The sequence below is a fragment of the Peromyscus californicus genome, unplaced genomic scaffold, assembly GCF_007827085.1.
Source record: "Peromyscus californicus insignis strain IS unplaced genomic scaffold, ASM782708v3 Scaffold_9__1_contigs__length_137607984, whole genome shotgun sequence".
In the NCBI taxonomy this organism is placed as follows: domain Eukaryota; kingdom Metazoa; phylum Chordata; class Mammalia; order Rodentia; family Cricetidae; genus Peromyscus; species Peromyscus californicus.
Window position 1 is genome coordinate 73,520,138 of NW_026294617.1, and position 10,722 is coordinate 73,530,859.

General features: G+C 39.3%; 1 protein-coding gene across 1 annotated transcript in view; it reads left to right on the top strand.

The window, feature by feature from the left end:
- Nucleotides 1-10,101, top strand: part of Hormad1 (HORMA domain containing 1) — a 29,272-nt gene extending 19,171 nt beyond the window's left edge. Inside the window, exons 11-14 of the mRNA XM_052731261.1 lie at nucleotides 73-149; nucleotides 1,541-1,624; nucleotides 4,965-5,033; nucleotides 9,618-10,101. Coding sequence (XP_052587221.1) covers nucleotides 73-149; nucleotides 1,541-1,624; nucleotides 4,965-5,033; nucleotides 9,618-9,698 — 311 coding nt within the window. The 3' untranslated portion in view covers nucleotides 9,699-10,101. The remainder of the gene's footprint in view (nucleotides 1-72; nucleotides 150-1,540; nucleotides 1,625-4,964; nucleotides 5,034-9,617) is intronic.
- The last annotated feature ends 621 nt before the right edge of the window (nucleotides 10,102-10,722 follow it).

Below are 10,722 nucleotides of genomic sequence, written 5' to 3' on the forward strand. Positions count from 1 at the left end.
AAGAAGCTAACAAAAATGTTTATTAACTGCCAATTCAATTTTATACCATTTTAACTTTATTTTTTTTAACAGAACCAAATTTAGATTATAAGGAAGAAGAAATTATGCAGTTCAAAAAAACCCCAAGTCCTTCAATTTCTCATTGTCAGGTATAAACTTGGTAGTTCCATCTGGCTTTCAATTTTATTTTGTTTTGTCTTGTTTTACTTTACCTGTTTGTTTGAGACAGATTCTTGGTGCTGGTGGCACACATGCCTTTCTGGTTGATCTCTGTGAGTTCAAGGCCAGCCTGGTCTACAGAAGGAATTCCAGGACAGCCAAGACTGTTACACAGAGAAACCCTATCTTGAAAAAAAGGGGGAAGGGGAGAAAGAGAAAGAGATGGGGTCTTACAATGTAGCTCTAGTTGGCCTAGAACTCACTATGTAGGCCACACTGGCCTCATACTTGCAGCCATGTTCCTACCTCTGCTTCTTGAGTGCTGGGATTATAGATGTGAACTATCACATCTGGCCTTAAATTATTTTATGTGCATGAATATTTTGCTTATATATATTTTATGTACACTATATCAATGTCTGGTGCCCATGGAGGCTAGATGAGGACATCAGATCCCCTAGGACTGGAGTTGCAGCCAGTTGTGAACCACCATGGAGGTGCTAGGATCCCTTGTCTTCTGTAAAAGCAGCCAGTGTTCTTTACCATTGAGCCATCCAGCCCCTGTTTTAATTTTTTTTAAAAGATGATTCCTTATATGCTTATTTCATTATTGCTCAGGTTTTCTTATCTTTTGTGTTATAGAATAAAAATAGGTATTTAGATAAATTATTATATACAATTATTTATTAAGAAGGTTTTTTAGTATATCACTGTGAATTTATTTAATAATAAACCTTAAGATGTTTGTAGATCCCACAGAAATCCCCCACAACAAGATGTTTGTAGAGGGCTGGTGAGATGGCTCAGAAGATAAAGGGAATTGCTACCAAAACTGATGACCTCTGATTCCCAGAACCCACGTGATGGAAGGAAAAAAGCCAATTCCTTCAAGATGTCTTCTGATCTCTAACATGTGTACTGTGGTGTACATGCTTCTTTCCTCAATAAATAAATATAAAATAAAATTAATGTTCATAGACTCTAAGAATTTCAGAGCTAGATAAAATATTACACATTTTTTTTGTTTGTTTAAGGGATTGAGAGATGGTCCTAGTATGTAACCTTAGCTAGCCTGGAACTCACTAGACTAAGCTGGCCTCAAATTTATGGCAATCTTCTTTCTGCCTCTTGAGTATTGTGACTAGAAGTGTGAGCCATGCAAGTCAGTGATGGTGCATGCCTTTAATCTCAGCACTCAGGAGGCAGAGGCAGGTGGATCTCTGTGAGTTCGGGGACAGCCAGGGATACACAGAGAAACCCTGTCTTGAAAAAAAAAAGTGTGAGCCACTATCCAGCACAAGATACTAAACTTTATATGATTAATATTTTGGATCCCACTTATTATGATATGTTATATCGTTTTGTGAAATATGTTTTCTAGGTTGAACAGTTAGTCAGTAAAACATCTGAACTTGATGTGTCTGAAAGCAAAACAAGAAGTGGGAAAATCTTTCAGAGTAAAATGGTAAATATAATTTCATCTTCATGTGTGAATTTTTTTTTTTTTTGTGTGGTCTTTCCAGACAGGGTTTCTCCGTGTAGTTTTGGTGCCTGTCCTGGATCTCTCGCTGTAGACCAGGCTGGCCTTGAACTCACGGATATCCATCTGGCTCTGCCTCCCCAGTGCTGAGATTATAAAGGCCTGTGCCACTGCCACCCAGCTTCTGTATTTTTCTGTTTGTTTTTAAGTCAGGGTCTCTCTCTCTCTCTCTCTCTCTCTCTCTCTCTCTCTCTCTCTCTCTCTCTCTCATCTATCTATCTATACACACACACACACACACACACACACACACACACACACACACACACACACTCACTCACTCACTCACTCACTCACTCACTCACTCACTCACTCACTCACAGACACACAGGCACATAGGCTGTCCTGGAACTCACTGTGTATGCCAGGCTGGATCTCAGAGATCTGCCTACCTCTGTCTCCTGGGTGCTGATCTTAAATGCATTCACCACCACTTCTGGCTATTTTATGGTGTTTCTTTCTTTCTTTTTTTTTTTTTTGGTTTTTTCGAGACAGGGTTTCTCTGTGTAGCTTTGCGCCTTTCCTGGAACTTTGGAGACCAGGCTGGCCTCGAACTCACAGAGATCCACCTGCCTCTGCCTCCCGAGTGCTGGGATTAAAGGCGTGCGCCACCACCGCCCGGCTTCTTTCTTTTTTAATGATTTATTTTTATTTTATGTGCCTTGGTACTTTGCCTGCATGTGTGTCTGTGTGAGAGTGTCAGATCCTCTGGAACTGAAGTTACAGACAGGTGTGAACCGCCATGTGGGTGCTGAGAATTGAACTCGGGTACTCTGGAAGAGCAGCCAGTGCTCTTAACAGCTGATCCATCTCTCCAGCCCCATATTCTCAAGTATTTCTTAAGTAGCTGTTTATTGTGTGTCAGGTACATACTAGGTGCCAGGGACACACACACACAGATGGACACACACACACACACATTTAGATGGATGGATGGATAGATGGTAGATAGAGGAATAGATAGATGAAAGAGAGAGAAATAGAACAATGATATAAGGTCATTATAGAAGTCTTAATAGCTTACATGGAGGTGCAAAGGAAAGAATAGAAAATTTAATCAAATACATCAGCATGAAGAATCTGAAAATAGTTCTGAGAAATATTATCTAAACTCTTAAGGAAAGTATTCTAGAATACCAGAAAGTTCCCATGTTCTATTTTGTAAATTGATTATTTACAAAATTGATTACATTACAAATTGATCTTTTGTAGATATCTTGCATAAAACAAATATTATTAGGAAATCAGTTTTAGTTTTCATAACTAATTTTACTAAATAGAAGTTTAGATTTGATTTGATTTTTCAAGACAAGGTCTCAGGTCACTCAAACTGGTGTTGAACTCACTGTGTAGCTGAGGATGGCCTTAAATTCCTGCTCCTCCTGTTTCTGCCTTTAGTGCACACTGACTATAGCGGCATCCTCCATGCCTAGCTCATATTTTATTTTAGACATTTAAGTTATTCTCAGAGATTTAGTTCTATGCTAGAACATAGCTTCCTAACATCTTGTTCAGTGACATCATAATGGCAGTTGGAAATTGGACATTAAGAATATTCACAGCATGGAAATCAACAAATGCCTCAGGATTTCTCCCATAGAGCTGATTGTAAAACATCTCCCAGAGTCGCATTAATTATGCTACCTTGTTTATGTGTCTTTTTCTTCCCCACATTCTCAGTAAGAACTTAGAACTAGCCAAAGGCAATATTCAAGCTAGTATGCTGATGGAAGCAAGAAACAAAGAAATGTAAGCTGGGTGTGGTGGTGCACACTTGTTATCCCAGCACTTGAGAAGGGGGATGTAGAAGATAGCTGTGAGTTTGAGGCCACCCTGGGCTTCATGGCACATTGCAAGCCAGCATGAGCTACAGGGTAAAACTCTGTGGAGTGGAAGGGCTCACAGAAATTAGAGATATCAAGAATTATTACTTCCAGCAACAAAACATTCTTTCTATCCAGCTTCAATTTAGGATGACTATCTTTCACTAGGATATAAGGAGAGAGGCAGAAGTTGGGCAGTAGTGGTGGCCCTTGTTTTTAATCCCAGCATTTGGCAGGAAGAGACAGATCTCTATGAGTTCAAGGGAGGAAGAGACAGATCTCTATTAGTTCAAAGCCAGCCTGGTCTACAGAGTTCTAGGACAGCCAAGGACTGTTACACAGAGAAACCGTGTCTCAAAAAACCATAATAAGGAAGAAATGAAGAAAGGGAGAAAAGGAAGGAAGGAAAGGAAGGAAGGAAGGAAGGAAGGAAGGAAGGCAGGAAGGAAGGCAGGCAGGCAGGCAGGCAGACAAAAGGATTTTAGCAGTGTTGAGAATCCAGGGCCTTACATATGCAAGATACTGAGCCATGCCTTCTGCTGAAAGGGCAATTTCAAGCATGAAAAAAGATGTATCAGGTATGGTACTAGACACCTATAATCTCAGTACTCAGGAGGCAGAGACAAGAAGATTGTAAATTTTCAGCCAGCCTGGGCTACATGGCAAATTTATGTCTACATAGTAAGACATAGTATCCAAATGTTTTTTAAAAAATTCTGTTAAATACTATAAAACAAGAAGTATGTCTTTTTTAAGAAAAGTAATGTTGACAACAATTTTTTACTTTCCAACATTTATTTTAATAATTATGCATATGACATTACTATTGTCAAGAAGTAGAAAAAAGTAATGTCCATCAACAGATTGGATAAATAGTTATAGCCACACAACAGAATTATTCAGCCATAAAAGGAACAAAACATCAATATACATGCAACAACTAATTGAAAGAAGTCAATCACAGAGGCCACATACCATGATTCTGTTCATATGACAGTCATAAATTTCACAGAGAAACATTGTCTCAAATAAAAAGTAAGTCAGAATTTGAGGCTGGACAAAAGTCTTTAGTTCCAGTACTAGGGAGGCAGAGGCAGGCAAATCTCTTAAGTTTTAGGATAGTCAGGACTACATAGAAAAACCAACCTACTCTGAAAAACAAACAAAAAAGTCAGAATTTGGAAAGCTATTGAAACGAAGTATTAGGAATGGCAGGAGATTAAAGGATAGGAGACTGATAGCTGAAGATGGGCCTTCTATAGTTCTAATACTGACTATATTAGTAAATTCTACAACTCTGAATACTCTTAAAATTATTGACTTGTACACTTAAAATAGAGAAATCATACAGCATCTGACATATTATGTGTCAGTGCATAAGGTTGAAAAAATTAACTGTTCTTTGAGAAATAATGAAATAGTAATTTTTCTATCTTTGGGAGGTAAATGGAAATCAAGGACAAACTTCTAAAGAAAATCGAAAGAGAAGTCTTCGTCAGCCTGGGAAAACAGTAAGTCTAATGATAGTGTATGGATTGAATAAAATGGCAGATATCCGAATGTCATAACTATAGATTAAGATAATATGCCGGGCGGTGGTGGCGCACGCCTTTAATCCCAGCACTCGGGAGGCAGAGCCAGGCGGATCTCTGTGAGTTCGAGGCCAGCCTGGGCTACCACGTGAGTCCCAGGAAAGGCGCAAAGCTACACAGAGAAACCCTGTCTCGAAAAACCAAAAAAAAAAAAAGATAATAGATTTGGTGTTCCTGAACATACTTCAAAGCTCTGATACTCAAAACTTGTTCAAATATCTGAGGCTGCTGGGTGTGGTAGATCTTTCCTGTAATCCTAGTTCTTGGGAGACTAAAGAAGAAGGATTACCAACAGTTCAAGTTCAACCTGGCCTACATAGTAAGTTCCAATCCAATTTGAGCTATAGTGTGAGACACTGTCTCAAACAAATAAATAAAATGTTTTCTAAATGTAAGTAGCTCCTGTCCATTCCATGAGCAATTCAGTTATTAAAGAAATTTATAAAATAAAAATCTGTATCTGGAAAAATAGAAGTAGAATGATACAATGACCTAAGAATATTCATGACATTTGGGCTACATAATTGAACAGAGCTTTCCAGAGATCAAAACTAAGAGAAATAACCAAGTTGCCATATCCACATGTTTCTTGAAAATATAGTATCTCAGGAGAAAGAAAACTACTTAACTAAACTCTGTAGTTTTATTTTTGGAAACTTATTTTGCTGAATCAGATAGTACATTTGTCCTTTTTAAAAATATTTATATTTTAACTAAGGTTTGAATATTACTAGTTAAAATTAGACAACTGAAGGACTGGGATGTTAGGAGTAGAGTGCTTTCGTAGTATTTGTGAGGCATTGAATTTGATTTCCGAGAACAAAAAGAATTTAGACACCTGAAGTCTTAAAACTGTTTGAAATGTTTAAAAGAGAATCTAAATTATATAAGTGGTTAATTAATGTTCTTTCGATTTAGAAACAGGTCTATGTAGCCCAGGTTGTCCTTGAACTCTCCAGGAGGCCTAGCATGACATTGAACTACTAGTCCTCCTTCCTTCTTCTCCTGAGTGATGGGACTACAGGTATGCACCACCACACCCAGTTTATGCAGTGATGGGGATAGAACCCAGAGTTTCCTGCATGTTGGGCAAGCATTCTATTGACTGAGCTACATCCCTAGCTGGTATTTAAAAACAAAACAAAAAAGGTTTTATTAAATTTAATTATGCATTCATTCATGCATTCTGCATATGTGGGTATGCATGTGTATTCACTTGCCACGGTACCATGTGGAGGTCAGAGTACAACTAACTTGCCAGAGTCGGTTTCCTTCTTCTACCATGTGGGCCCCAGGAATCAGACTTAGGTCATCATGCTTAGTGGCAAGTACCTTTACCTGAGTCATTTCACCAGCATACCCCGCACCAGTTAGTGTTCTTTTTTTTTTTAACTTTATATATATGGGTACTTCATCTGAGTATATGGCTATACACCACATACATGAAGTACCCATGGAGGCCTGAAGAGGGCATCAGATCTCCTGGAACTAGAGTTACAGACAGTTGTGAGCCACCATGTGGGTGCTAGAAATCAAACCAGAGTCCTCTAAAAGTGCATCCTATGCTCTTAACCACTGAACCATTTGTCTGCATCCCTTGTCTGTTGCTGCAATGAAACACCATGACCAAAAAGCAAGTTGAGGAGGAAAGGGTTTATTTTGTCTTACACTTAGCATTGTTCACCATCAAAGAAGTCAGGTCAGGAGCTCAAACAGGGCAGGATCTTTGAGGTAGGAACTGATGCAGAGACCATGGAGAAGTGCTACTTACTGGCTTGCTTCCCCTAGCTTGCTCTGCCTGCTTTCTTATAGAACCACCAGCCCAGGGATGGCACCATCCACAGTGTGCTGGGCCCTCCTCCCCCATTGATCACTAATTGAGAAAATGCTTTACAGCTGAATCTCATGGAGGCATCAACTGAGGCTCCTTCCTCTCTGATGACTCTATTTGTGTCAAGTTGACACACAAAACCAGCCAATACACCCTGCCAGTCAGTATTTTTAATATACATCATTTCAGAAGGGAATGAATGGAGCAGGATGAAGTGACATACTCCTGAATTTCTCAGCAGTTGAGAAGATTAATCAGGATGACCATGAGTTTGGAGCCAGTTTAGATTTCAGAGTGAGTTCCATGCTCTGGGCTACCCAGTGAAAAAGAAAGAATAACTTGACATCCCACTAAAGATGTTAGTTTTCTTTCATTTCTCCATTTTTTAAGAAGATTTATATGGCAAGGTGGTGGTGGTGCACACCTTTAAGGGAGGCAGAGGCAGGTGGATCTCAGTCAGTTCAAGGCCAGCCTGGTCTCCTGGTCTACAAAGGAGTTCCAGAACAGCAAGGGCTGTTACACAGAGAAACCCTGTCTTGAAAAACCAAAAAAAAGAAGAAAAAGATATGTGGTGTTTTGCCTCCATGTGTGTGTGTGTGTGTGTGTGTGTGTGTGTGTGTGTGTGTGTGTGTGTGTGTGTGTGTGTGTGTGTGTATGCGTGTATGCACTGCATGCATGCCTGGTGCTTCTGGAAGTCAGAAGAGCATGTTGAATTCCCTGGAATGGAAGTTATGGATGGTTATGAGCCATGTGGGTGCTGGGAACTGAAATGCTCTTAATCACTGAACATCTCTCTAGCCTCCCAAAGATTTATTTTTTGTAAAACATATATGTATATGTGTATGTCTGGCCAGGCATAGTGGTCCATGCCTTTATTCCCAGCACTCAGGAGGCAGAAGAAGAACTCTTGAGTTTGAGGCCAGGCCAGTTTATATATAGCAATTCTCAGGCCAGGCTGGTTTATATAGCAAGTTCCATGCCAGTGAGGGCTATATAGTAGACCCTGTCTCAAAAAAGAAAAAAAATAAAAAAGGATGGCTGGACATAGTGGCACATGCTTTTAATTCCAGCGCTCAGGAGGCAGAGGCAGGTGGATCTCTGTGAGTTCAAGGTCAGCCTGGTCTGCATAGTGAATTCCAGGACAGCCAGAGCTATGTAGAGAAACCCTGTCTCACAAATAAAATAAAATAAAAAGGATGTTTGTGTGTTTGTGTCTCTGCATAGATAAATGCATATAAGTGCTGGTGCCAAAGAAACCAGATGTCCTGTACCTGGTGTTTCAGGTGGTTGTGAGCCACCTGACAGGAGTGCTGGAATGGAACTTAGGTCCGGAGGAGCATCCTCTTAACCACTAAGCCATATCTCCAGCCTTAATTTTTCTCAATGTTTTAAACCTTGATACTTGATGCTTTCTTAGGAACCACAATCCAATTTGTCATTATACTTTAACTTTTCCAGAAAATGAAAGTCCAATAAAGAAATTTTGTTAGTTCTCTAATTCATTCTTTCGTTTATTCAAACTTACATTCTGAGCTAAGGATATTGTACTTAACCTTTCATTTGTGAGGGTTTAGGTTTTCATCTTCAGCACTGCAAAAGAAAAAGAAGTCAAGAAAATGGATTCACTGAATGTCTAATTTTTATAAAGACATGATGGAGGGGGGTTAAGTGAGATCATATAGCTGAGGCTGGTCTTAGATTTGTGATCTTCCTGCCTTTGCCTACCAGTTGCTGCAGTTATAGCTATGAGCTACCCTGTCTGCCTTAAAATATGATTTAAATCATACATGGTCCCAAAGTAAAATGTTTTCCTATTATGATTAAAATCTTTACTCCCTTTTCTTTTCTTTTTTTTTTTTTTTTTTTTGGTTTTTCGAGACAGGGTTTCTCTGTGTAGCTTTGCGCCTTTCCTGGGACTCACTTGGTAGCCCAGGCTGGCCTCGAACTCACAGAGATCCGCCTGGCTCTGCCTCCCGAGTGCTGGGATTAAAGGCGTGCGCCATCACCGCCCGGCTCCTTTACTCCCTTTTCATTCCTCCAATTTCAAAGATAACATGTTATAATTATTTTTCCTTCTAACTCTATCTTCAACAACTCAAATGAATATCTTACCTTTTGTGAGTATATGCTTATAGCAGCTATTCATAGGTAAGTTGTATGTCAATAATAAATTGTACTCTACTTTAAAAATACTCTGGGTATCCTATTTTAGTAGAAAATACCTATGCTGGGCTGGAGATGTAGCTCAGTTAGTAGAGTGCTTGCTTGGCATGCATGGAGCCCTGTGTCAGCCCTTCCACACCACATCAACCCATATGTAGGAGCACATCACTGTGATCCCAGCACTGAGTATATCATGAGAGGTGAGAAGTTCAAACCAACCTCTGCTACATAGTGGATAGGAAGCAATCCTGGACCATGGGAGCTCTATCTCAAAAATAAGAACAGGGTGTTGGTGGCGCATGCCTGTAATCCCAGCACTCGGAAGGCAGAGGCAGGCAGAGCTCTTGAGTTCGAGGCCAGCCTGGGCTACAGAGTTAGTTCTTAGTTCCAGGACAGCCAGGGCTACACAGAGAAACCCTGTCGGGGGGGGGGGGGGGAGGAAAAAAAGAAAGAAGGAAGGAAGGAAAATTAAACTGGAAAGTCTCTAAGTAGTTGTTTTCTTTTGACAGGTCCTTCATCTCTTGGAATCTTCTAGTCAAGAGTCAGTGACAAAAAGAAAGAGAGTTAGTGAACCACAGGAACAGACCTAAAAATTATTTTTCTTATGCAGATTCGTAGTTCTCAACATTTAAACTAAAATATACTGTATTATTATTTGAAGGTGTGCTTTTTGTACCTCTGAAAATTATTTTGTGGCTCACACAGTTATTACACTAATGAAAGTTTTAGCTATTATATTGTGTTTACCTGAGCTAAATCCAAGGGAACTTTTGGCTAAACCAAAGTATAAATGTCACCATTGATTCTGCTCATTATCCACTGAATACAATCTGCCTTCCATTTTAAAGCTTTTTAAAAATATGTGTTAACTTTTAAGGCTCTCTAGAACCATTTCTGAAATGTTTATTCTAGCATTAAAATTTTGTAAGGATTCACTTTTTACATATGTTAAAACTGTACCATTTAATTGGTGTTATTAAAATAATGTTTGATATTTTGATATAGTGTGTTATTAACATAATATACAACATTCAACTTTTAAACATGTATTTAGGGCAAAAATATGACTGAAAGCAATGACTAATAAAAGACTGGCATTTTACTAGCATGGTTAAGATAGTGTGCAGGCTCTTTCATGATTTCTAATTTTTATTTAATTAGCACAAAGTGTTTAGCTATTAATTTTGAGAGAATTTAGGTAAGCATTATCTTGCAAGAGTTGAACACACTTGGAACTTTTGAGTAGTAGCATGAGCGATTTCTTTGATGAGAGACCTGGGACATAGTTACAACCTTGCCATTTATTTCCTTTGCTTCAGAAAAGGAAGACCTAAAACTTTCTCTGTTTGTGTCTTGTTTCAGCAGCCATATTCCAAAACGCACAGTAGCCACAGGATTATCGAAGTGCTCCATAGGGATATTATGTGTGTGTGATGGTAGGAATGTACCCATCTGTTCAGTGTAAACCGGATAACGTCCACAAACTGGTCAGATCAGGTTTTTCTAGAGTCAGAGTTAAGATATGGGGAGGGGGTATCTGATTTTAGCCTTAGTTTGCTCGGATGCCAGCATTTCTTCCCCGGTTGTGTCAATACTCAAAGCTACAGAAACACA